Below are 26748 nucleotides of genomic sequence, written 5' to 3' on the forward strand. Positions count from 1 at the left end.
CTAATAGGATTTTAGACCTCCTCATTTGAGTCTTTGTATCTCTTATTATCACTGTATTCTGTCTCTTTGTCTTAATTTCAAATTCTGGAACATTTTTCTTATCTTTCAACTTCTGGAAATTTTATTTGAACAGTCATAACTTTAAGTTTTATTTTGGTTATTTATTGCTGCTTAACCAGTTACACTAGAACTTAATGGCTTAAAACAACAGTTCTGTCTCGCACGACTGTGTGAGTTGGTTAGGCTTAGCTGGACAGTTTTTCTGCTGACTTCACTGTGCAGTCAGATAGTGGCTGGGACTGGTAGTTATTTGGACACATGACTGCACTGAAATGTCCAGCATGCCTTCTTCATTCACATGTCTGGTGCCTTGCTGTTCCTCACATGGCCCTTCTGTCCACATGACATCTCCTCATTCCAGGGTCTCTTTACGTGGCTTCTCTTTATTTAGGAAGGTAGTCAGAATTTTTATTTTTGGCTTCTAAGAGCACAAAAGTGGAAGCTGCCAGGGTTTCGTAAGGTTTAGATCTGGAACTGGCCCAGTGTCATTTCTACCATGTTTATTGGTTAAAGCAAGTCCAGGGCCAGCCCATATGGTGGGAGGGGTCCATATAAGGGATGAATGCTGGGAGGTGTCGTTCATTGTGGCTCCTCTCCAAAGATGAACCATAAGTTCTTGTTCTCTGATTATTCCTTATTGATAGCATTCTGTTTTTGTTTTTATCAATGTAATATATTCGTGAGTGTCTTTAAGGAGTTACTTTGATACTCTCCCTCAAGCATCTCTATTTTTCTTTAATAAGTTTAATAAGTCTTTAATAATTTTTTTTTTAGTTTATCTTGGTCTTTTTTTTCTTTCTGAAGACTTTCCTCATATATCTATTTATTCTCTGTTGCTTATTCATGTTTTTTCCTTCCTCTTCTTCATTCATATTTGAGAGAGGTGTACTGAAAGGCTGATTGGGAGTTCTTTGTTGCCAAGACTTGTCAACTGATCGCTTTTAGGAGGAATTTAAGCTGACTTCAACCCCCTATCCCCCACCCCCTATTTCCTGGCATAATCATAAATGATGGCTGGAACTATTTGGTTTCTCTGGACATGAAACCTTATAATCTCTTGCTTGAGGTAGATATGTATGCCTGAGTTTTGCTTAAGGAGAGCAGTGTGTTTTGGTGGCTGGACAGTTTGTTCTGTATATAGGCTTTCAGTTAATCTACATTTTCAATCCTATCCATCACTCCTGCTGTTGAAATGTACCTGGTGTCTGAGTCTAGAGCCTCTCCAGGGTGCTGTGGGACAAATTAGCCACCTGATTATCCCCTACCCTATGGCTTTACTTGTTTGCTCCATTAATTACCATTCTTCCATTCACTGTCATCTTCTAGCATGAGTGAATTCTTTTTTCTGCTGGTAGCCCCCTTTTATTTTTTGTTACCATTATGTGTTTGTACAGTGTTTATTCTTCATCGTGTGTCTTCATTGTAATTCTAGTGGAGCCTCAGGAAAGAGATGGGAGAAGAATATATTTTATGTTCAATCTGCTTCTTTAGAATATTTGCAACTTAGGTTTTTAACTTAATATATCGTGGACATAGTACATATAGATCTACCTTGTTTTTCACGACTGCATTTAATTCCATTCACAAGATATAACTTGTGAATTACATGAAGAAATTTCCTAATTTTGAGTCATCCTTGCATTCCCGTAATAAACGTTTGGCGCCTACATAGGTTGGTAGTTGGGGGTGGAACACAATAGATGTGATACTTTATTTTTGGATTTTTATACTTTAAGTGAGATTGTAATATAGTCTGTTTCCCTTTAAGCTCTTCTTGCTTCATTTTGGTATCAGGGTATAAGCAGTCTCATGACTTGGGAAGCTTTGTGTTTTTTTGTTTGTTTGTTTTTGGTTTTTTTGCGGAACGCGGGCCTCTCGCTGTTGTGGCCTCTCCCGTTGCGGAGCACAGGCTCCTGACACACAGGCTCTGGACGCACAGGCCCAGCGGCCATGGCTCACGGGCCCAGCCTCTCCGTGGCATGTGGGATCCTCCCGGACCGGGGCACGAACCCGTGTCCCCTGCATCGGCAGGTGGACTCTCAACCACTGTGCCACCAGGGAAGCCCCAAGCCTTTGTTTTTTTCCTAAGATCTAGGACAGTTGTAATTTTCAACTGGGGGCAGTTTTGCCTCCCATGGGGCATTTGGAAGTATCTGGCTATATTTTGGATTGTCATAGCTGGCCGGGTTGGAGGAGTGTGCTGTTGGCTTTTTGTGGGTAGACAGGATGTTACTAAACATCCTGCAATGTCAGGACAGTTCCCCACAACAAAGAATTATTTGGCCCCAAATATCAATAGTTCCAAGGTTGAGAAAGCCTGATTTAAACAAAGATCTGAACCTGATCCATTTTTCTCTTCTGTGTATTAGTCTATTTAGATTTTCCATTTCTTCTGTCAGTTTTAGTAATTTTAGGTTCTAAAAAATTGGTAACTTCATCTATACATTTGAAGCTCTTGGAAAGATGTGCAGAGTATTCACTTTTTGCACCATCTTCATCTGTGGTTATAATCCTGAAGTTTCCTTGATTACTTGTCAGAGGCTTGTCTGTTTTATTATAATGGTCTATTGAAAGAACTGGCCCTTAGTTTTATTTGTTATATTGAATGTTTTTATTTTTCAGTCCAGTCTTAATAATGTCTCCTTTTACGTTTTTAGTTTACTGGATCAATATGATTTAAAGTGCTTTTTTATCAAACATGTAAGGGTGTTTGTTTTTTTCCGAGTGCTGTTTGACTTTATTGCACAGGTTTTAAAATTTAGTATACTTATTTTCTAAATAGTTTGTGTTTTCTAAGTAGTTTGATTCCATCTCTTGTTCGTATCACTCTTATATTTTACAAGAAAAAGTTCGAAATAATATGTGTTGAAAGCATATAGACATAAGTTTAGTATAAAAGTTATGGTGAATACCTGACAACTATACCACCTAGCCACCACCCAGGTGGAGAAATAGAACATTGCTAGCACTGCAGAATCTTCTGCAGGCTCCTTTCAGATTATCATTCCCTTGTATGCTAATCCTCTCCTTACTTTTCTCTAGTCTTATCACTCATATATGCAACCCTGAACAATATGGTTTAGTGTTGCCTGTTTTTTGAGCTTCATATTAAGTTATACTATGTAGTCTTTCATGTTTGTCTTTGCTCACCATTGTGAGTATATTCATTTATATTGTGTGTAGCTGTAGTTCTTTTACATTGCTGTATTTATTCCATTGTTTGAATGTACCATAACATACTTATCCATTTGACTGTTTACTGACATTTGGGTTAATTCCAGTTTTCTATTAGGAACAGTGCTACCATGATCATTCTTGTCTGTAGTACATGGTACACCCGTGCAAGTATGTCTCTGGGCATGTATTTAAGAGTGGATTACTGGGGCATGAGGGTCCATTTCTTCTTAAATTCAAGAATTATTTAGAAAAAAATGTTTTTAGAGATTCTCAGACAGCTTTGGGGTTTTTCGTTTTTCACTGTGGTCAGAGAATATGGCCTGTAACCTTTCAGCTGCATTAGCAGCAATTGCTTAGACTTAACCATTGATGTTGCTGTTGTCTCCGCTTATTGCTGTTTCTTGTATTCCATGGTTGCCCCTTTCTGAACTATATCCCTGAATAATGTCTTTTTTTCTAGAAAGGATTTGTGGGGATGTGTATGAAGAGTGTTCCTTGAATACTGTGTCTGTTTTTATTATTCATTTAACAAATATTTATTTGACTCTGTGTAAAGCACTCTATGTACTCTATTGTAAATGTTGAGGATCCAGTGCTGAACAAACACAGGTATGGCTCCCATCCTGATAGAACTAGATATCAAATTCTAAGTTCATAATTGAGTCTCTTCCAAGTTCTTTACACTTTTTTCTTCTGGTATTTGTTGTTACAGATGAAAAGGCTGATGCCTGTCTGATTCTTAGCTCTTTATATTTTTTCTTTCTGGAAGTCGGCATGGTTTTTTTCTTTAACTGTGAAGTATGGGGTTTTAATTTCCAACATTCCTTTGGGGCATTCAGAGCCACTTGCTATTATGAAGTCCTTCTTTAGGTTGGCAACATTTGTCCCTTTCCCTCATCTTCTGAATGAATGATGGATGAATATTGGATCTCTGTATTCCTATTTCCATTTCCCTAACTCTTCTCTTATTTTAATCACCTTCTCCCCGTCTCCCACCTCCTTTTTCTCCACATTTTAGGGGAATGTCACAGTTTGGTTGTCTTCTTCAGTCATAAATATTTTGTTCATTTAGGTCCATTGTTCTCTCTGGCCCCTCTGAGTTTTTTTTTTTCTTTGAGGGGAGATCTTTTTGATTTTCCAGAACTTTCTTGTTCTTTACATAATAATCTTGTTAGGTTTTGTGGATGCAGTATCTTCTCAATTACTGCTAAAGATTCCAATTATTAGATTTTTAAATTCTGTTTTATTGCCTTCATTAATAATGCTTCAGGTCACTTTTTCTGCTTGTTCAACTTGGTGCCTTTCTTTCAGATTGCTAGTTTTCTTCAAATATCTGGTGATGCTTGGTTATCTACTCATTTATAGATGAGGTATACCATTGATCAGTATCAGTTGTTATGAGTGTCCTCAGCAATTGTCAGTCTTCTGTGCTATGGCCTCCCCTTTCTGGTTTTGCACACCTGTGCTCTGCCTGTGGCACGTGAATGGGGACGTGCTGGCAGGTGGACTTTTACAACTCCTGAGTAAAAGGGAGAGATAAATCTGTTAAGAAATTTTGCTGCTGCATTGAGTTACATTAAAAAATTGTCTTTTCTCTCTGGTTCTGACACACTAAGAGGCCAGCAAGGTTGGCGTCCTATATGAGTGTGATCCTTACCAGCTGTAGTTGGAACAAATACAGCAAGAATTTCTAGGGGAAAAAAATCCTACTAAATTTTTATATATTGTGTCGTAGAGAACTGTGCTGTGGTCCAGGAAGCTTGTCTTTATGAACTCTGACAAAACTAGGTATGAAGGCCCTTCTTGAAACCTCGTCAGATTCGTTGTGAATGAGTGTTAAATTGTGTCTTATACAGAAATATTGTGGTAAATGACATGTTGTTTAAAAAAAAAAAAAGAAAAATAGCTCCTTAGTGAAATGGTGATCACTTTGTAACTTTTAGTTTTGTACAGTGTCTATGCCTGTGTAACACATTTGACCTTTTAAAATGTAAGCCAGTAGAATTTATGGAAAGATTCAGGCTTTTCAAAGCTAAAAAGGTAGATATTTTAAGAAACCCATCGTCTGGGGTATTTTAAGCAAAAGAAGCCATTAGCCTTATACACGTAGCTATATGTGTAAAATGTTTTCTGACTTTAAATTAGAATATGTTTAAATTTTTTTCTGTTTTGCTTTATATTTGACTAATTGCCTTTCTTAATTTCTAAGGCATCTATTAAGTTGAATTTTTCAAAATTGCTTCTTCTTAAAAAGCTGATACATATTATTTGTCAAATCAAAGCTGAATTTAAAAGTAAATGTTTCAACTTTAATAAGCTCTTAGTGGAACTGCAGTGACAGATGATTGATACTTTGTCCCTAAAATCTTCTGAAGTACTCAGTGTTTGCTTACTTATTCTGTGTAGTCCTGGCAAACTCTTTTCTCTTTGCAGAATGGGACAGCAGAAGAAGTGACTTCAGAAGAGGAGGAAGAGGAAGAGATGGCTGAAGTAGGTATTTTATATAAGAATAACATTTCATAACTATCTTCACTTTTGAACATTTTATTAATTTTCTAATCTCCTTTATAAACCATTGTTAATGTGGAATAATGAGAAGCACATTGAATTTGTAATTTAATACAATTTCTAAAATCTGGCTTTACCTCTAATTCATCGTATACTTTTTAGCAAATTTCTTATCTTGATGTCCTTGGATTTTATTTCATGGAAAATAAGAGCTCTTAACATTTAGCACTAAAATTATATTTACATTTAATAGTAATCAGTACTTAACCTGATTTGGTTTAAGAATAGGAACTACGAAGTTTCAGAATTTTTGTGTTTGAATAAAAGGAGAATTTGACCACATTTCAGTGACTATTCACTAGAAGTAATGAAAACTATCTCATGTTGAAAAATCATCTAAGAATATCAAAGAGGAAATTCCAAAGACACTGAGCTTAAGTCAGTTTAGTTGCCAGCCATTGATAAAATTTTAGACGTTTTCAGGCTCTGAGTCTTTGCATTTAAATTCAAACTTCATAATGAAGAATCTGTGTCTCTACATTGACCTGATACAAGGGATTTGAGTTCCACAGTCTTGGTTTTAAAACATTTTTCTGTTTGGATCTTAGAATTAATTTAGGTTATTACCTTAAATCTAAAATACACTTCTTAGAATGCCTTAGAACTAAAGTAGTTGTTGGTTTGTTTTGTGAGTCTGGAAGTAAAATAGTTCTTAACATTGTCCAGTTAGAATGATTTTTGGGGGGATAGATTTTTTTTTTAATGTTTTCATGCAGTTTAACTTAGGAATAAACTGCAAGAAAACATTAAACTGGGACTTCCCTGGTGGTACAGTGGTTAGGAATCTGCCCTCCATTGCAGGGGGACATGGGTTCGAGCCCTGGTCTGGGAAGGTCTCACATGCCGCAGGGCAACTAAGCCCGTGCGCCACACATACTGAACCTGCTCTCTAGAGCCCGTGAGCCACAACTGCTGAGCCCACGTGCCACAACTACTGAAGCCCGCACACCTAGAGCCCGTGCTTTGCAACAAGAGAAGCCACAACAATGAGAAGCCTGTGCACCTCAACGTAGAGTAGCCCCACTTGCCGCAACTAGAGAAAGCCCGTGCACAGCAACAAAGACCCAACACAGCCAAAAATAAATAAAAAAGAAAAAAAGAAAAATTAAACCTTTACCATGGGTCCAATGTACAATAAAGTAGACATTGTACTCAAAGAGTTTATGTACCTTTCTTTTTTCCCCTCACAAGATAATATGAAGAAAGGACAGCAGCATTTAGGGAAATCTAGAAAGGTGGGATGGACTTTGGAGATGTCAAATTAGGATAGGTGAAAAGATATCCTAGGCAACTAAAATAATGTGGTAAAAAGGCCCAGAACAACCCTGGGCATGGTGTGTTTGGGTGCATTGGACGCTGTCCTTTTGGGAGAAGGACATTGCTGTATTGGAGTCTTGGAAAGCAAGTTTGGCTAGAAAAGGCAGATGGCTAAGTCTTGAATTAGAGACAAATATGTTTATATTTGGTATGATTGTTGGTAAGGCCTTAAGCAGAGAATAGTGTACAGTGAATATTGTTTTGTAAAGATGATAATGATGAATTCTGTGTTGATTAATACTCAAGTGGAGAAATTTTGTGGATTAGAACATGACTGAGGTTGAAGTTGGAGGAGGAGGAGGAGGTACAGGCCAAGGGTATTTGTGAGAACTCTGAAGAAAAGAAGTGTAGGACGGAAAATTGTAGCTGAAAGGTGCAAACCAGGGGGAGGGAGCTCCATGAAGCATGCAGTCATAGACACGGTATGAATAAGAAAGGAATGTAATAGGAGCTGAAGAGATGGCAGTCCAAGAAAAAGACCATTGAGTCTGGACGAAAGTGGTCTAAATTATTAACCTGGTCTAGAAATCACAGTGAATTAGTCTGCTTGATAAAGTGGAGATAAAGTATAAACTACTTCTTTAGAGATTTTGATGATTGAGGTAAAGTTAGAAGAAAGGTAATAGAAAAAGGTTAGGATTTATTATACAAATCTATGCAGAATTTTTAAATTTGTAAGAGCTGATGCTAAGGGAAGGGAGGGAGAAGAATGTTGTAGTGATTAAAGATGTTGGCTTAGTGATACTCAAATTCTTTTTCTAACTTTTTTCCTAATTATAAAAATCAATAGGTGCTCACTACAGAAAACTTGGAAAAGGAAAAGCACTAAATGTCTCTATTGATAATTATTAGTATTTCAGTATGTGTCCTCCTATTCTTTTTTTCTGTGCTTATTTTGGCATAACTAAGATTCTATATATTCATTTTTGTATTCTGTGTTTTTCATTTCATTATTGATACAGAAGAAACCATTATGCTGTGTTGGCATTTTAATGGTCTTCCGGTATTCCATTGAATTAAGTTAACTGTTCTGATATTTTGCACATGAAGAGTTTGTTTTTGTGGTTATAAAGTTGAAATAGGCATCTTTATGCCTAAATCTGTGTTCACATTTTAGACTAATTTCTAAACTGAATCTAATAGATTTCTAGAAGTCGAGTTATGGTTCTTGGTACCTCATGCTAAACTGTTGCAAAAGTTCCCTTTAATAGGAGATTTAAAGCAATTTAAGATGGCTCATTTGGTAGTAGTTATGGCTTTGTAAAACTATTAAATATGCTTTACTCAGATTCTAGCTTTAAAGTATAGTATATAAAAGGAGAGAACCTTTTGAATGGAATGTGAAGGCTTTTTTAGGATACATGTATTCTCTTTGTTCTCTGAGTCAGGAATAATTTAGCTTTTGACATGAGCTTGAACAAGCTAAATTTTTAAATTTTTTTAGGATATAGAAGACTTAGATCATTATGAAATGAAGGAAGAAGAGCCTATTAGTGGGAAAAAGTCAGAGGATGAAGGAATTGAAAAAGAAAATTTGGCAATATTAGAGAAAATTAGGAAGACTCAAAGGCAAGACCATCTAAATGTAAGTATGTGTAAATGTATAGAACCTGGACTTTTGTGGTTAAGTAATTACGGTTGACCCTTGAACAATGCTGGGGTTAGGGGTGCTGACCTTGCACCGAAATCCACGTATAGCTTTACAGCCAGCCTTCCATATCCACGGTTCCACATCCGAGGATTCAACTAACTGCAGATTGTGTAGTACGTATTGAAAAAATCTGCATGTAAGTGGATCCACGCAGTTCAAACCTGTGTTGTTCAAGAGTCAGCTGTATAGGAATAATATAAATACAGGGCAATTCAATAAGATACCAATCAAAGCCACCCCCCTCCATCCCTGCCTTGGTTGTAGATTCAGCCATATGTTTTGTTGCCCTAGTTTCCCACCCCCCCCCACAACATTTCTCATCTATTGATAGGCACTTTCTACCCCGTTCATCTGAAATCATTGACTTTCCAACTTGTTTATCCTGTTTTCTCTCCTTACCTTTCTCCTGTGGGATGTGCAAATTTAAATTCAGTCTCTTGTACAAAGTATAATTCAAATTCTTTCTTCTTCATGAAGCTGCCATCTGGTTTGTCCTGCCCTGACTGAACCAAAAGTAATTTTTTCTTTTGACTTAACATCTTTTATGTGAAGCAGCATGGTGACAAACACAGCTGTGTGGCTTCATTTTCCTCAATTCTATAATGTGGACATTATGTACCATTTAGATGATTCCTGTAAATAATAAATGAGAACGATGTATATAAAATGCCCAGAGTAGGGAAATACCAAACGAAAGTCTAGCTATCCATCTCAATACTTATTATTTACTTACTGCCTTTGTTTTAGAGCTATTTATCAAACCCATGAAATCTGAGAACCAGTTCTTTTGTCCTGAGCATAGGTTCTCAAACACAGGGAATGAATTGTTATGCAAGGAGATGACAAGTGTTGTAAACAGGTAGATTACTCTCACTTCTTCAGTCCTATTTACTGTATTAATGTAATTAGCAAATCTTTCTTTAGAGAGCAAAGAAACTTAGCCAAGTCCTTATCTTGATTATTTTTTTTAAAAAAAGCTTGTAGTATCTAAGTTAAAGATATTTACGATACTTTCTGTATCTTGTGATTGCTTCCAGTTTGTGTGTTATAGTCAAAACAACTACAAATTATTGAACACTATCACATGACAAACTAAAGCAAAGTCTTTTAACGTTTATATGCCTTCCCATTTGATTTCTTTTGTAAACCTGATTTTCTACCCCACCTCAAAGTGTAGTGCAACTTTTGAAGGTGCAACATTTAAAATTTTACAAGGTCAGGTTTTTTTAATTCAGAAGACATTCTAAATGTTTTTGTCTTACGATAAATAGTTCCATTCATATTCAGTCTTAGGATAAGATACTGGTGCATTTTCATCTTCAGAGAAGGTGGAACACTGAAAAGAACTGAAACAGTTGCATATATGTGGACATGTTGTTTCTCAATTTCTTAATATGTAAACTAGATTGTTAGTATAAGATTCTTATAGTCTGATTAAGGGACCTGCTTTAGTTAATGTATCACATTGAGGGTCTTCTAGTATTTTCAAAAATGCATGGAGCTACTACACATCTATTAGAATGCCCAAAATCTGGAACACTGAAAACACCAAATGCTGGTGAGGATGTGGAGCGACAGGAAACTTTTCTAATCGCTGATGGGAACGCAAAATGGCACAGCCACTTTAGAAGACTGACAGATTCTTTCAAAACTAAACATACTCTTACCATACAATCCAGCAATTGAGCTCCTTGGTATTTGCCCAAATGAATTGAAAAGTTATGTCCACACAAAAACCTGCACGTAGATGTTTATAGCAGCTTTGTTCATAATTGCCAAAACTTGGAAGCAGTAGGAAAATGGATAAATAAACTATAGTACATCCAGGCAGTGGAATATTAGTCCCTGCTAAAAAAAAAAAAAAAAAAAAAAAAATAATGAGCTGTCAAGGACAGGACATAGACATGGAGGAACCTTAAATCCATATTACTAGGTGAAAGAAGCCAATCTGAAAAGGCTGCAGACTGTGTTTTCAACTATATGACATTCTGAAAAAGGCAAAACTATGGAGATAGTAAAAAGATCCGTGGTTGCCAGGGGTTTCGGGGTGGGGGGTGGGATGAATAGGCGGAGCATGGAGGACTTTTAGGGCAATGAAAATACTTTGTATGTTATTATGATGGGCGGATACTTGTCATTATCCAAATCCATAGAATGTACAGCACCAAAAGGTAAAGGTACCTTAAGGTAAATTATGGACTTCAGGAGTAATGATGTGTCCAAATAGGTTGATCAGTTGTAAGAAATGTACCTCCGAAGGATGCTGATAATGAGGGAGACTATGCACTGTGGGGGGCAGCTATATGGGGAATCTCTGTACCTTCCTCTCAATTTTGCTGTGAACCTAAAACTGCCCACCCCAAATAAAATCGTAAAGAAGAAAAAAATTAATAATTTTTTTTTTAATTGATGGAATTTGAAATAGACCCTTACTAGTTCTAGGCTATTGGAGTGGCCATGGTGATCTGAACATAGGTTAGCTGTTTATTTATTTTTTTTCAGATGACAAATAGTAAATGAATCAGACCTGCCCCAAATTTATATTCCTACTGAAACTTCATGATCATTGATTTAATTGAACTTAACTTTTTTGACTTCTTAAAATGTTGAGTGGTGATCCATTTTTACGATATCATTGTAAACGTTTATTTCAGGTTCAGATACCTTAAATCTTTAGTTATTTAAATCAGTAGATCCTGGTAAACAGCAAATTTTATGTTTCAGGGTGCAGTGTCTGGGTCTGTACAAGCTTCAGATAGACTTATGAAAGAGCTCAGGGACATATACAGATCACAGAGTTATAAAACAGGTAAGGACCTCTGGATCTCTGCTGTTGTCCTTATGCCCTTTTAAATTTTCAGATAGTAACTTCATTTCTTATAGTATAACTGGACAGAAACAGAAATGTTTATTAACTTTATTTTAGGAATGTGAAACACAAATTTAATCAAGTTACCAAAAGATGGGGTAAAATAGGATGAGTTCACTTGTTTGGATTTTTAAAAATGTTTTTATGGACACATAATTTTTTATCTTCTTGCTGATGGGGATTAACTCATGATTTTTATCTTCTGGGAAAGGTACAAGAAATCTATGCTTTGGAAAATAAATGAGTATATGTTTATTGTATGAACAGAGAACTGTTGTCAAGTTGATTTTTATGTTCTTTTTTCCTTTTTTTGAAAACAACATAATCAACTCTTATTGTAGTTAATGGTATTACTTTTAAAAATTTATAGTTTGACTTAAGAGTTCTTTCTTACCCAATAAGGCTTAAATATTATGGAATCTCTCTAATTGAAATAAAATTCCCTCAGATTATTGCAGAGAGTCTAACAGTATTGAATAAGAGAAAGAGCCAAACTTTAGTTTGTTTGAAAAGGTAGCATTATGATCCATTAAGAATTTTTCGGAGTGATCAAGTCTAAATCATTAGAGCTTACTTAAAAACAAACAAGCAAAAAAACCCCCCTACTTTATAGAGTCCAAGATAAGTCAAATTTGTTTCTGAGGTTGTTAGAAGTTTTGGTGTCCTAACAGTTCCTCTTATAAGAAATCTAAAAGTTTGTGTGTAGAAACATAATAAAGTTAAATATTTGAATACTGGTTTACCTTAAAATGTTCAGTCATCACTTGTTTGTTACTGCATTATTTGTAGTAGCAAAAAATTAAATTAATAACCAGCTATATGGTGGAATTAAGTTATGGCTTATCCATAAAATAAATTACTACAGTTATTAAAAAGATTGACAATAAATTTTTATATTCTAATGGAAAGATGTCCCAAAAAGTTGAAGAAAGATTATAAAACTGTATGTAGAGGGATTCCATTTTAATAGAACTGTTTGCATATATGCATAGGAGAAAAGTCTTAAGTACATATGATTTTGCATAAGCTTTTTTTTCCTCTTACAATTAATGGTAAACAGTTTTTCAATCCCAAAAAATCCTCTTCATTGATGGCTTTAGTTGTTCATCTGTTAACGGTATAAGATACTCAGCTCCAGCACCAAAATATTTATAATGCAGCTTAGTTGTTCCATGTTTTAATGGCAAAATTCGTAGCTTTTGTTGGCTATTTAGTGTATATATTTACACCAGAGCAATAGTTATAAGATCAAATGAAGAGTAACTAACATGCCCTATACCTTTACAGGGATTTATTCAGTGGAACTCATAAATGACAGTTTATATGACTGGCATGTTAAACTGCAGAAGTAAGTGCTTTTTTATGCTAATCCACTCTTTTTAATGGTAGACTATCACAGTGGAGATTTTTTCCCCCCTTAATTTGATACCTATTTACTGTGGCTTTTACTTACTGTTTCTGTAGAAATAGTTCTTAGGTTGTTAAAATGAGTTGTTTCTTGGGCTTAATAAGTAAAGTGAGAAAGAAGGAGGAGAAAAAGAAGAGCCAGCTGTGGGAAAAAGTGTTTCATGGAGTTAATGAGACAATTAGGAACTATACAAACAAAAGTGTATAAATAACTTGATGAGATTGACTGTGACAACCAGTTTATATTTGAAATAAGAAATTTGAGTAGGGCCTGAATATATAGAACAGTTGTAGACAAATTTAGATTTTTTTAGTGATTTCACTTTTTCTGGTCTTGTCCATGGTAAATTTCTCTCCTTGAACCCCTTGTCTAATAATACAGTTTGAGAGAAGCAGACTTTCTTGAGAAGATTATGTACATATGACCCTTTCCTTTAGAATAACTGCTAACTTTGCATGCCCTTAGGAGAGTAGGTGTAGAATACTGTGATCTCTTTTTGGACATTTAATCCCAAGGCGTTGGAGGCTATAGTTAATTTGTTTTTCCAGGAACCATAGAGCAGCTTTAGACCTTCTCTGTTTGGAATTTACCCTAGGGGCTCTGTTTTAGCTCTTGGAATGGTTCATTTTTGAGTTTAGTGAGAAAAAAAATCTGACTTTTTGTTTGAACTGTTTTTTGTTTTGTAATTCTTAGGGTTGATCCTGATAGTCCTTTGCACAGTGATCTTCAGATCTTAAAAGAAAAAGAAGGCATAGAATATATTTTGCTTAACTTCTCTTTTAAGGTAAGAAAATTGTAAGGGGACTCCATATGCTTCTAATGGCAACGTATATTTGTACAATTGCTTTGGAAAACCATTTGGTATAACTTGGTAAAGTAGAAGATACTCATATCCTGTGGTCCAGGAATTCTCCTCCTAGATATATAACCTGCAAGAAATGAGTACTTAGATGCACCAGGAGACAAACACAAGAATGTTCAAAGCAGCATTGTTTATAATAGCCTCAAATAAAAATAACCCAAGTGTCTGTTCCAATAGAATGGAGCACTGTGGTATTCATAAAACGGAATAGAGCTATGTGCAACAAGATAGATGAATCTTAAACACAGTGTTGAGCAAAAGAGACCATATTCCCAAAACATGTTTTGTACCATTTCATTAGTACAGCTCAAAAATAGGTAAAACTGAATTCTATTATTTAAGCATGCCTTCTCATCGGAGGCAGTATTCCCCCGAATGGGGTGAAAATTTGTCCTTGGAGTGAAAAAGTCTTAAATATTACAATAGTCTGTAGCCCTTGAAAGGGCCACAATACATAAATAGATACACAGTATGTCTGTGGTATTAAAAGTTTTGTCGGGGAGCAGGACGGGGAGGAGTTAGGAAAAAATTATTCTAAAAAGGCTTCTTAGTGGAACAAAAATGAGAAATATTTATGGATTCATACTTGGGCAATAAAACTATCAAGAGAAACGAAGATGTGATTACCATACAGTTTAGGATAGCAAGTACATCTAGCTAAGCGGGGAGGGAGTTGTGAGCTGAAAGGGACACATGGGGGCTTCTTGTTTATTGACTGTAGTCTGTTTCTTGACCAGGGTGGTAGTTGCATGGATACTATTTCATGCTAGTTTGTAATGGTGTACCTTTATATTTTATGCACTTTTCTAAATTTATGTGTTATATTTGTTTTTAAAAGATGCTAAAAAATAAAGGTTAAAGCAATGGAATCTAGGTAAAATGTAGTGGTTTTAAATCTTTGTTTAAAAAAAGTAGGAAGTGTTTCTAAGGGGTTATATTTTAATTATTTGGAGCTTCTTTTTGACCTGTTCTTTGAAATTGAGAAAAAATTGTGTAACAGTTGTCTTGCAGGTAAACTTTTTTTTTCCCCCCCATTTCAGTTAGGTGGACTTCAATGCACTAGGTGCTATAGAAGGCTTGAGGACATGGGGCATCTAAATAATCCCTGTTCTTCAAGAGCCTGTAGTCTTTCTGGGGAGAAATCTGTGAGGGAAACTGTAGGGCTTTGGAGATCATGATGAAGAGTCTGGGAGCTTACCTTAATGCAGTAAAAAGCCAACAGAGGTTTTTAGGCAGGGGCATGATTGATCTGTTAGGCTTTTTATTTTATTTTTAAAAAAGAATTAGTATGCCTTCAGCATCAGAGTAGATAGGATAGAGTAGATTTCTGGGAGACTAGTTGGGGACTTTGATTTTAATCTGAGCAAAGAGCAATGAAGGTTGGTAGTGGTAGGAATAGGTGAGAATAGATGGATATGAGATGTTTTGAAGGAAGAAAACAAAAGACATGAAAGGATACTTTTATACTTGCAAAAAGGGTAATTTTCTGAAAGCTGCTTACTTAGCTTTTGTGTGTGTATATTCTTGTTTGGGCTTATATCCTCATTTATGATTGAACTTTCTTCAAATAGCCCAAATGTCAAATGTCATTGTTTCCCCACAGCTTTGTTATTGTAGAAATTATTGTGGCTATCAACTGGGTTGTCTTCCTAGAGAGTGAATCTGGTATATATTTACTGAAATTGCTAGTGACTGTATTTTTACTGATGCATATGGTGAAGAAAAACCCTAAGAATGTATCTTTTTAAAAAATACATGCAAAATATTTTTAACCTGAAATCTAAGCAATCATATTAAATCATATTCCCATAGGCCCAACACCAAGCTTAAGAAATAGAACCTTATCAATATCTTTGAAGACTGATGTGGGCCCCTCCCCTCTTACTTCGTCTTTCAGAGATATCTTTTAAGGGAATCTGAAATCTTGACCAGGAAACTGAAGGTCTTGTGACTGCAGATAGCGTTTTCATTATATTTTCCTGCTTTAGGTAGAACTTCAGGGAGGGGATGATCTGGGAGGTAAATGGCTGAAATTCTGTTGGATTTGTTTCTGAACCATGGTTCCTGATATCAGAAAGAAGGGCCTTTGCTAGGGTTGAAGTATTTCTTGAGAGGCCTGGGAAGAATGTGATTGCCTTGAGCTAACTGACCTTACTAAGAGGATCTTAAACTCAATTGCCAAGTTACTAGTATCGGGATTCATAGACTTTGGAGGATTAGCAAGTATGACTCAGAAAGAAGGAGTCACAGAAGGAGCATGAACAGTATTTAGGGCCTTGGATGGCCATGGTGACAACTTGAGGGTCATAAAGAGTAAGAAAATGAAACTTGAGATGTAACATGACACAAGGATGGGGAAGGGGAAGGGGTAGGAGGGAATGGGACCTGTTAGATTTGTCAGCAACTTGGTAAGGAAGTGGTGGTCTGGCTTTTCAGGCCACATCTGATCTACTGAGTTGAATTTTGAGGTTGTACTTTAAGAAGGGTTTATTTAGACAAATCTGGGTTTATTTAGAGAATAGTAGCAAGGATTAGAAAGATTCCATACCATGTCCTAAGATAGCAGGTGAAATTATAGATTTGGAGAGGAGAACATGGGGGTTCCTGATACCTTGTCTTCAACTATTTGAAGGGCTGTATGTGTATAAATATTAGTTTGATTAGTTTTTGATGAACACAAGCCATGACAATAGAATTAGTAAGTCAAACTGTAAAGAGACAATTTTCAATTCAATATAAGGAGGTGATATATAACTATTTAGAGCCATCTGATGATGGCTCTAGTCTTTTAAAAATAGAATGTGCCTCATGGCTGAGAATAGCTTGGAAGCCCAAGATGTTGATTTGGAAATCGGATAACTTTATGACATCCTTGTAAAACCTGAGGTTCTTAGTTTCTGAGTTAGTATACCACAATAGCTCGCATATCTTTTTTTTTTTTTTTTGGCCACACTGCACGGCTTGTGGGATCTTAGTTCCTTGCAGGATCTTAGTTCCCTAACCAGGGACTGAACCCGGACCCTTGGCAGTGAAAGCGTAGAGTCCTAACCACTGGACCACCAGGGAATTCCCTCTTGCATATCTATTTAAACAGAAACCTTCCTCCACCCCACCCACCAATGCCTGTAAACAACCCCCCCACAACCCCATGCCTTTTTATTTCTGTAAAATCTTGATTACTGAGTTCCAAGGTACAGAGTTTATGGAATAGAATCCTTGTGTTTTGATGTAGAATAGTTAATCTGAAGGATTACTTAAAATGAAGGGAGTTCTCACTGTCACATAATCAATTAAAAGAGGTTTTGGGGCTTCCCTGGTGGCACAGTGGTTAAGAATCCGCCTGCCAATGCAGGGGACACGGGTTCAAGCCCTGGTCTGGGAAGATCCCACATGCCGTGGAGCAACAAAGCCTGTGTGCCATAACTACCGAGCCTGTGCTCTAGAGCCCGTGAGCCACAACGACTGAAGCCCGCGTGCCTAGAGCCCGTGCTACGCAACAAGAGAAGCCAATGCAATGAGAAGCCCGCGCACTGCAACCAAGAGTAGCCCCCCGCTCGCTGCAACTAGGGAAAGCCCGCATGCAGCAATGAAGACCCAATGTAGCCAAAAATAAATAAATTTATATATATAAAAACAAGGTGTTGTAGTCACTCATTTGGGATCACATATTTAAAGATCTGAAATATAGAAAATTAAATGAAGTTGTACTTTACCAAGCTTTGCATCTATGCCTTTCTTTATCTGTTAAGTTGTAGATAAAAGGTAAGCTACTTATTTGGAAGTAGATTGTAATAACTGTCATTAAGCTAGTTTCTTGTGTGGGTAGATTTCTTCTTTTTCTGCCTTGCAGTAGATAGCTAAGATTATCTGTTTTAGCCGTCAGAAGTGTGCTTTTTTATCTCCCTCTCCTATTAGGATTGAATTTACATAGTTTACATGTTCCTCAGAATCTTACTTGAGGATGGGTAGTAAGGTACTGGAATTATCCTGGTTATTTTTCCAGTTAAAACTGTAGTTTTGTGTTCCTTAGAAATAACTGGATGAAACAAATGTTTGTTTAGCTCTTTTACTTGCAAATTGATTTTATAAGAGGTGTTAGTTTCTTCTCATTTATTTGAACACAGAAATCAGAAGTAATTTCTCTTAGACTTCCTGACATATCTTCATGGAGGCAGTATGCTGTTTACTCTGCTCCTCTGTTGTAGGAAAGTGAGGCGTAGCCTTCTTGGCCTCCTGGCCACTAGAGACTGACCTCTAACACTCTTGGCTACTTCAGCTACCATCTTTACTTCAGTTCATTGAGAGAAAAAGTTTTATTCTTTTGGAAACCTCAGTTTCCAGGACTGAAAATTTGAAACAGAGAATTGTGCAGCCAGAGAGTTAGCTGAGGTTCTGTTCTCTCATCTTGCCATTATATATTTTTATCAGGTCTGATGATCGTTGTCAGATTAATTGGAGCAATTATCTATTTGCATTTAATGTTGGTATTGCTATTCGGGTTTAAATCTGTCTCATTTACTTGTCCTTGCTCCATGCTTTTTTCCCCCACATTCTTTTGGATTTTTTTTTTTTTTTTTTTTTTTATTACTCCAGTTTCCCACCTCTGTTAGCTTGGTGCTTATCATCCTTTACTCTGATTTACTACCTTACAATTATAATACATATACTTAGCTTGTCAAAGTATAATATAAATTTGTTAATTTGTGTTTTTCCTTTTCCTTGTCAAGGCAAAGACCTTAGAACATGTACACCCTGCCAAATACGTGCTGTTGTTGTCATGCATTTAGTTCTATATTTATCTAAAACCTTATACATTATTGTTACATAATTCATCAGTATTCATTTGGATCTTTGTACATATTAGCTCTTTTCATGGTCTTTATTCTCCAGGTTTCCATCTAGGATCTTCCTTCTCTTGCGTGAAGAATATCCTTTTTTGTTTCCTTCAGTGTGGGTCTGCTTATAGGAAAATATCTTTATTTGGACTTCACTTTTGGAAAGTATTTTTTTTATATATATAATTTTCAGTACCCTAAATTTTCTTCTTTTAAGAGGTGAATTTTATTTATTTATTTATTTATGTGTTTATTTTTGGCTGTGTTGGGTCTTCGTTTCTGTGCGAGGGCTTTCTCTAGTTGCGGCAAGTGGGGGCCACTCTTCATCGCGGTGCGCGGGCCTCTCACTCTCCCGGCCTCTCTTGTTGCGGAGCACAAGCTCCAGATGCGCAGGCTCAGTAGTTGTGGCTCACGGGCCCAGTTGCTCTGCGGCATGTGGGATCTTCCCAGAACAGGGCTCGAACCCCTGTCCCCTGCATTGTCAGGCAGACTCCCAACTACTGCGCTACCAGGGAAGCCCCTGGAAAGTATTTTTATTGTGTATAGATTTTTAGTTTGGAGATTCCTTTCTTTCAGCACCTCAAAGATATCATTCCCTTATTATAGCTTCCATTGTTTCTCTTGAAGTATTTATAGTGCGTAAATCTCACGAAACCTTTAATCAGTTCTGGAAAATTTTCAGACATTATCAGGCATTATCTCTTCAAATATTGCATCTGTCCCATTCCAGGACTCTACATATATGATTAGCCTTTTCAATACATTTCCCTATGTCTTGTTTATTATCTGCATTTTCCACATTTTTCTCTCTCTTGGCTTCATTTGGGATGTTTTCTGACCTATTTTTCTAGCATACTGAATTTCTCTTCCAAGTCTCCATGGTGGTAAACTCATCCATTAAGTTATTAATTTCAGTAACTGTATTTCTAAGCTTCAGAATTCCTATATAGTTCATTTTTATAATTTTAATTTTCTGCCAAGGTTTTCAATCTTGCCTTTTCTTACACATACTCAGCATAGTTATTTTAAAATCTGTGTCTGATAACTCTCTTATTTTGACCCCTTATAGTTTTGTCTGTAGTTTGCTTCTTGTTTTCTGATCATGTTGTCTTTAAGTTTTTTTTTTGTTTTAAACATCTTTATTGAAGTATAGTTGCTTTACAATGTTGTGTTAGTTTCTGCTGTATAACAAAGTGAATCAATTATATGTATACATATATCCCCATATCCCCTCCCTCTTGTGTCTCCCTCCCACCCTCCCTATCCCACCCCTCTAGATGGTCACAAAGCACCAAGCTGATCTCCCTGTCCTATGCAGCTGCTTCCCACTAGCTAGCTATTTTACATTTGGTAGTGTATATATGTCAATGCTACTCTCTCACTTCGTGCCAGCTTACCCTTCCCCCTCCCCGTGTCCTCAAGTCCATTCTCTACGTCTGCGTCTTTATTCCTGTCCTGCCCCTAGGTTCTTCAGAACCTTTTTTTTTTTTTTTAGATTCCGTATATATGTGTTAGCATATGGTATTTGTTTTTCTCTTTCTGACTTACTTCACTCTGTATGACAGACTCTAGGTCCATCCACTTCACTACAAATAACTCAATTTCGTTTCTCGTTATGACTGAGTAATATTCCATTGTATGTATGTGCTGCATCTTCTTTATCCATTCATCTGTCGATGGACACTTAGGTTGCTTCCATGTCCTGGCTATTGTAAATAGTGCTACAGTGAACATTGTGGTACATGACTCTCTTTGTTTTTTTAATAAATTTATTTATTTATTTATGGTTGTGTTGGGTCTTCATTGCTGTGTGCGGGCTTTCTCTGGTTGCTGCAAGCGGGGGCTACTCGTCATTGTGGTATGTGGGCTTCTCATTGTGGTGGCTTCTCTTGTTGCGTAGCACGGACTCTAGGCACGCGGGCTTCATTAGTTGTGGCACGTGGGCTCAGTAGTTGTGGCTCACAGGCTCTAGAGCGCAGGCTCAGTAGTTGGGGCACACAGGCTTAGTTGCTCCGTGGCATGTGGGATCTTCCCAGACCAGGGCTTGAACCCGTGTCCACTGCATTGGCAGGCAGCTTCTTAACCATTACGCTATCAGAGAAGCCCAACATGACTCTTTTTGAATTTTCGTTTTCTCAAGGTATATGCCCAGTAGTGGGATTGCTGGGTCGTATGGTAGTTCTAGTTTTAGTTTTTTAAGGAACCTCCATACTGTTCTCCATAGTGGCTGTATCAATTTACATACCCACCAACAGTGGAACAGGGTTCCCTTTTCTCCACACCCTCTCCAGCATTTATTGTTTGTAGATTTTTTGTTGATAGCCATTCTGACCAGTGTGAGATGATACCTCATTGTAGTTCTGATTTATATTTCGCTAATGATTAATGATGTTGAGCATCCTTTCATGTGTTTGTTGGCAATCTGTATATCTTCTTTGGAGAAATGTCTATTTAGGTCTTCTGCCCATTTTTGGATTGGGTTGTTTGTTTTTTTGTTACTGAGCTGCATGAGCTGCTTGTATATTTTGGAGATTAATCCTTTCTCTGTTGCTTCGTTTACAAATATCTTCTCCCATTCTGAGGGTTGTCTTTTTGTCTTGTTTATGGTTTCCTTTGCTGTGTGAAAGCTTTGAAGTTTCATTAGGTCCCATTTGTTTATTTTTGCTTTTATTTCCATTTCTCTAGGAGGTGGGTCAAAAAGGATCTTGCTGTGATGTATATCATCGAGTGTTTTGCCTGTGTTTTCCTCTAAGAGTTTTATAGTGTCTGGCCTTACATTCAGGTCATTAGAGTTTATTTTTGTGTATGGTGTTAGGGAGTGTTCTAATTTCATTCTTTTACATGTAGCTGTCCAGTTTTCCCAGCACCACTTATTGAAGAGGCTGTCTTTTCTTTACTGTATATTCTTGCCTCCTTTATCAAAGATAAGGTGACCATATGTGCATGGGTTTGTCTCTGGGCTTTCTATCCTGTTCCATTGATCTGTCTGTCTGTTTTTGTGCCAGTACCATACTGTCTTGATTACTGTAGCTTTGTAGTATAGTCTGAAGTCAGGGAGCCTGATTCCTCCTGCTCCGTTTTTCGTTCTCAAGCTTGCTTTGGCTATTGGTGGTCTTTTGTGTTTCCATACAAATTGTGAAATTTTTTGTTCTAGTTCTGTGAAAAATGCCAGTGGTAGTTTGATAGGGATTGCATTGAATCTGTAGATTGCTTTGGGTAGTATAGTCATTTTCATAATGTTGATTCTTCCAATCCGAGAACATGGTATATCTCTCCATCTGTTTATATTGTCTTTAATTTCTTTCATCAGTGTCTTCATTCCTTGCATACAGGTCTTTTGTCTCCTTATGTAGTTTTATCCCTAGGTATTTTTTTGTTGTTGTTGCAGTGATAAATGCGAGTGTTTCCTTAATTTCTCTTTCAGATTTTTCATTGTCATTGTATAGAAATGCAAGAGATCTCTGTGCATTAATTTTGTATCCTGCTACTTTAACAAATTCATTGATTAGCTCTAGTAGTTTTCTGATAGCATTTTTAGGATTCTCTATGTATAGTATCATGCCATCTGCACGGTATCATGTCATCTGCAAATAGTGACAGTTTTGCTTCTTTTCTGATTTGGATTCCTTTCATTCCTTTTTCTCTCTGATTGCTGTGGCTAAAACTTCCAAAAGTATGTTGAATAATAGTGGTGAGAGTGGGCAACCTTGTCTTGCTCTTAATCTTAGAGGAAATGGTTTCAGTTTTTCACCACTGAGAATGATGTTGGCTGTGGGTTTGTCATATATGGCCTTTATTATGTTGAGGCAGGTTCCCTCTGAGCCTGCTTTCTGTAGAGTTTTTATCATACGTGGGTGTTGAATTTTGTCGAAAGCTTTTTCTACATCTATTGAGATGATCATATGGTTTTTATTCTTCAAATTGTTAATATGGTGTATCACATGGATTGATTTGGGTATATTGAAGAATCCTTGCATTCCTGGGATAAACCACACTTTATCCTGGCGTATGATCCTTCTAATGTGCTGTTGGAGTCTGTTTGCTAGTATTTTAAAGAAGATGATGGAGATAGGAGTTTATTAATTAATTTATTTCTGTTGTGTTGGGTCTTCGTTTCTGTGCGAGGGCTTTCTCTAGTTGTGGCAAGTGGGGGCCTCTCTTCATCGCTGTGCGTGGGCCTCTCACTGTCGCGGCCTCTCTTGTTGCGGAGCACAGGCTCCAGACACGCAGGCTCAGTAGTTGTGGCTCTTGGGCCTAGTTGCTCAGCGGCATGTGGGATCTTCCCAGACCAGGGCTTGAACCCGTGTCCCCTGCATTAGCAGGCAGATTCTCAACCACTGTGCCACCAGGGAAGCCCTGTTTGCTAATATTTTGTTGAGGGTTTTTGTATCTGTGTTCCTCAGGATATTGGCCTGTAGCTTTCTTTTTTGGGACATCTTTGTCTGGTTCTGGTATCAGGGTGATGGTGGCCTCATAGAATGAGTTTGGAAGTGTTCCTCCCTTGCTGTATTTTTTATTTATTTTTATTTTTTGCGGTACGTGGGCCTCTCACTGTTGTGGCCTCTCCCATTGCCGAGCACAGGCTCCGGATGCGCAGGCTCAGCGGCCATGGCTCATGGGCCTAGCCCCTCCGCGGCATGTGGGATCTTCCTGGACCGGGGCACGAACCTGTGTCCCCTGCATCGGCAGGCGGACTCTCAACCACTGCACCACCAGGGAAGCCCCCTCTGCTGTATTTTTGAAGAGCTTGAGAAGGCTAGGTGTTAGCTCTTCTCTAAATGTTTGATAGAATTCACCTGTGAAGCCATTGGGTCCTGGGCTATTGTTTGTTGGAAGATTTTTAATCACAGTTTCAATTTCAGTGCTCATGATTGGTCTATTTATATTTTCTATTTCTTCCTGGTTCAGTCTCAGAAAGATTTGGTTTTCTAAGAATTTGTCCGTTTCTTCCAGGTTGTCCATTTTATTGGCATATAGTTGCTTGTAGTAATCTCTCATGATCCTTTGTATTTCTGCAGTGTAAGTTGTTACTTCTCGTTTTTCATTTCTAATTCTGCTGATTTGAGTCTTCTCCCTTTCTTGATGAGTCTGGCTAATGGTTTATCAATTTTGTTTATCTTCTCAAAGAACCAGCTTTTAGTTTTATTGATCTTTGCTCTTGTTTCCTTTATTTCTTTTTCCTTTATTTCTGATCTACGTGATTTCTTTTTGCTAACTTTGTGTTTTTTTGGTTCTTCTTTCTCTAATTGCTTTTTTTTTTTTTTTTTTGTAAAAGGCGAAAGATTTATTCTATCTGAAGAGAAACCAGAGTATTCTAATTGCTTTAGTGTAAGGTTAGTGTTGTTTATTTGAGATGTTTCTTGAGGTAGGATTGTATTGCTATAAACTTCCCTCTTAGAACTGCTTTTGCTGCATCCCATAGATTTTCAGTCATCGTGTTTTCATTGTCATTTGTCTCTAGGTATTTTTTGGTTTCCTCTTTGATTTCTTCAGTGATCTCTTGGTTATTTAGTAACGTATTGTTTAGCCTCCATGTGTTTGTGTTTTTTACAGTTGTTTTTCCTGTAATTGATATTTCATAGTGTTGTGGTTGCAAAAGATACTTGATATGATTTCAGTTTTCTGAAATTTACCAAGGCTTGATTTGTGACCCAAGATATTATCTCTTGTGGAGAATGTTCCATGAGCACTTGAGAAGAAGGTGTAGTCTGTTCTTTTTGGATGGAATGTCCTATAAATATCAATTAAGTCCAGCTTGTTTAATGTGTCATTTTAAGCTTGTGTTTCCTTATTTATTTTCATTTTGGATGATCTGTTCACTGGTGAAAGTGGGGTGTTAAAGTTCCCTACTATTACTGTGTTACTCTCAATTTTCCCTTTTATGGCTGTTAGTATTTGCCTTATGTGTTGAGGTGCTCCTATTTTGGGTGCATAAATATTTACAATTGTTATATCTTCTTCTTGGATTGATCCCTTGATCATTATGTAGTATCCTTCTTTGTCTCTTGTAATAGTCTTTATTTTAAAGTCTATTTTGCCTGATATGAGAATTGCTACTCCAGCTTTCTTTTGATTTCTATTTGCATGGAATATCTTTGTCCATCCCCTCACTTTCAATCTGTTCGTGTCCCTAGGTCTGAAGTGGGTCTCTTGTAGATAGCATATATATGGGTCTTATTTTTGTATCCATTCAGCCAGTCTATGTCTTTTGGTTGGAGCATTTAATCCATTGACATTCAAGGTAATTATTGATATGTATGTTCCTATTACCATTTTCTTAATTGTTTTGGGTTTGCTTATGTAGGGCTTTTCCTTCTCTTGTGTTTCCTGCCTAGAGAAGTTCCTTTAGCATTTGTTGTAAAGCTGGTTTGGTGGTGTTGAATTCTATTAGCTTTTGCTTGTCTGTAAAGGTTTTAGTTTCTCCGCTGAATCTGAATGAGATCCTTGCTGGGTAGAGTAATCTTGTTTGTAGGTTTTTCCCTTTCATCACTTTAAATATGTCCTGCCACTCCTTTCTGGCTTGCAGAGTTTCTGCTGAAAGATCAGCAGTTAACCTTATGGGGATTCCCTTGTATGTTATTTGTTGCTTTTCCCTTGCTGCTTTTAATATTTTTTCTTTGTATTTAATTTTTGTTAGTTTGATTAATATGTGTCTTTGTGTGTTTCTCCTTGGATATATCCTGTATGGGACTCTGCACTTCCTGGACTCGATTAACTATTTCCTTTCCCATGTTGGGGAAGTTTTCAACTATAATCTTTTCACATATTTTCTCAGTCCCTTTCTTTTTCTCTTCTTCTTCTGGGACCCCTATAATTCGAATGTTAGTATGTTAAATGTTGTCCCAGAGGTCTCTGAGACTGTCCTCAATTCTTTTCATTCTTTTTTCTTTATTCTCCTCTGCAGTAGTTATTTCCACTGTTTTATCTTCCATGTCACTTATCCATTTTTCTGCCTCAGTTATTCTGCTATTGATTCCTTCTAGAGAATTTTTAAATTCGTTTATTGTGTTGTCCATCATTGTTTGTTTGCTGTTTAGTTCTTCTAGGTCCTTGTTAAACATTTCTTGTATTTTCTCCATTCTATTTCCAAGATTTTGGATCATGTTCACTCTCATTATTCTGAATTCTTTTTCAGGTAGACTACCTGTTTCCTCTTCATTTGTTTGGACTGGTGGTTTTTACCTTGTTCCTCCATGTGCTGTATATTTCTCTGTCCTCTCACTTTGTTTAACTTACTGTGTTTGGGGTCTCCTTTTCACAGGCTGCAGCTTCTTAGTTCCCATTGTTTTTGGTGTCTGCCCACAGTCGGTGAGGTTGGTTGAGTGGGTTGTGTAGGCTTCCTGGTCGAGGGGACTAGTGCCTGTGTTCTGGTGGGTGGGGCTGGATCTTGTCTCTCTGGTGGGCAGTGCCGTGTGTTGGTGGGTTTTGGGGTGTATGTGAACTTAGTATGATTTTAGGCAGCCTCTCTGCTAATGGGTGAGGTTGTGTTCCTGCCTTGTTTGGCATGGGGCATACAGCACTGGAGCTTTGCTGGCCATTGCGTGGAGCTGGGTCTTAACGTTGAGGAGGAGATCTCTGGGAGAGCTCTCGCCAGTTGATATTATGGGGGGTCGGGAGGTCTCTGGTGGTCCAGTGTCCTGAACTCGGCTCTCCCACCTCAGAGGCTCAGGGCTGACACCTGGCTGGAGACCAAGACCCTGTCAGCCACATGGCTCAGAAGAAAAGGGGGGAAAAAAGAAAGAAAATAAAAATTAAAAAAAAAATACATTAACATAAAAAAATAATTAAAAAAGAAGAGAGCAACCAAACCAATAAACAAATCTACCTGATAACAAGAGCTAAAAACTAAACTAAGGTAAACATGAGAAACAAATCAGTTGCAGACAGCAAACCCCAAGTCTACAGTTGCTTCTGAAGTCCACTGCCTCAATTTTGGGATGATTTGTTGTCTATTCAGGCATTCCACAGATGCAGGGTACATCAAGTTGATTGTGGGGATTT

At 37.2% G+C, this 26748-nt stretch overlaps 1 protein-coding gene across 3 annotated transcripts in view; it reads left to right on the plus strand.

Annotated features, from left to right (window-relative positions):
• UBE2Q2 (ubiquitin conjugating enzyme E2 Q2) overlaps nucleotides 1–26748 on the plus strand; it is a 369008-nt gene that overhangs the window by 17044 nt on the left and 325216 nt on the right. Inside the window, exons 4-9 of one of the 3 annotated variants that reach the window (XR_007475879.1) lie at nucleotides 5671–5727; nucleotides 8567–8707; nucleotides 11498–11582; nucleotides 12930–12990; nucleotides 13744–13834; nucleotides 17265–21202. Coding sequence is in view for 2 of the 3 variants with exons in the window: in XM_004276354.4 (XP_004276402.1) it covers nucleotides 5671–5727; nucleotides 8567–8707; nucleotides 11498–11582; nucleotides 12930–12990; nucleotides 13744–13834 (435 nt within the window). In the remaining variant the exon portion in view is untranslated. The remainder of the gene's footprint in view (nucleotides 1–5670; nucleotides 5728–8566; nucleotides 8708–11497; nucleotides 11583–12929; nucleotides 12991–13743; nucleotides 13835–17264; nucleotides 21203–26748) is intronic. The other 2 variants (XM_004276354.4, XM_049706616.1) reach the window with 2 other exon arrangements.

Source organism: Orcinus orca, chromosome 2, assembly GCF_937001465.1.
Source record: "Orcinus orca chromosome 2, mOrcOrc1.1, whole genome shotgun sequence".
Taxonomy (NCBI): Eukaryota; Metazoa; Chordata; class Mammalia; order Artiodactyla; family Delphinidae; genus Orcinus; species Orcinus orca.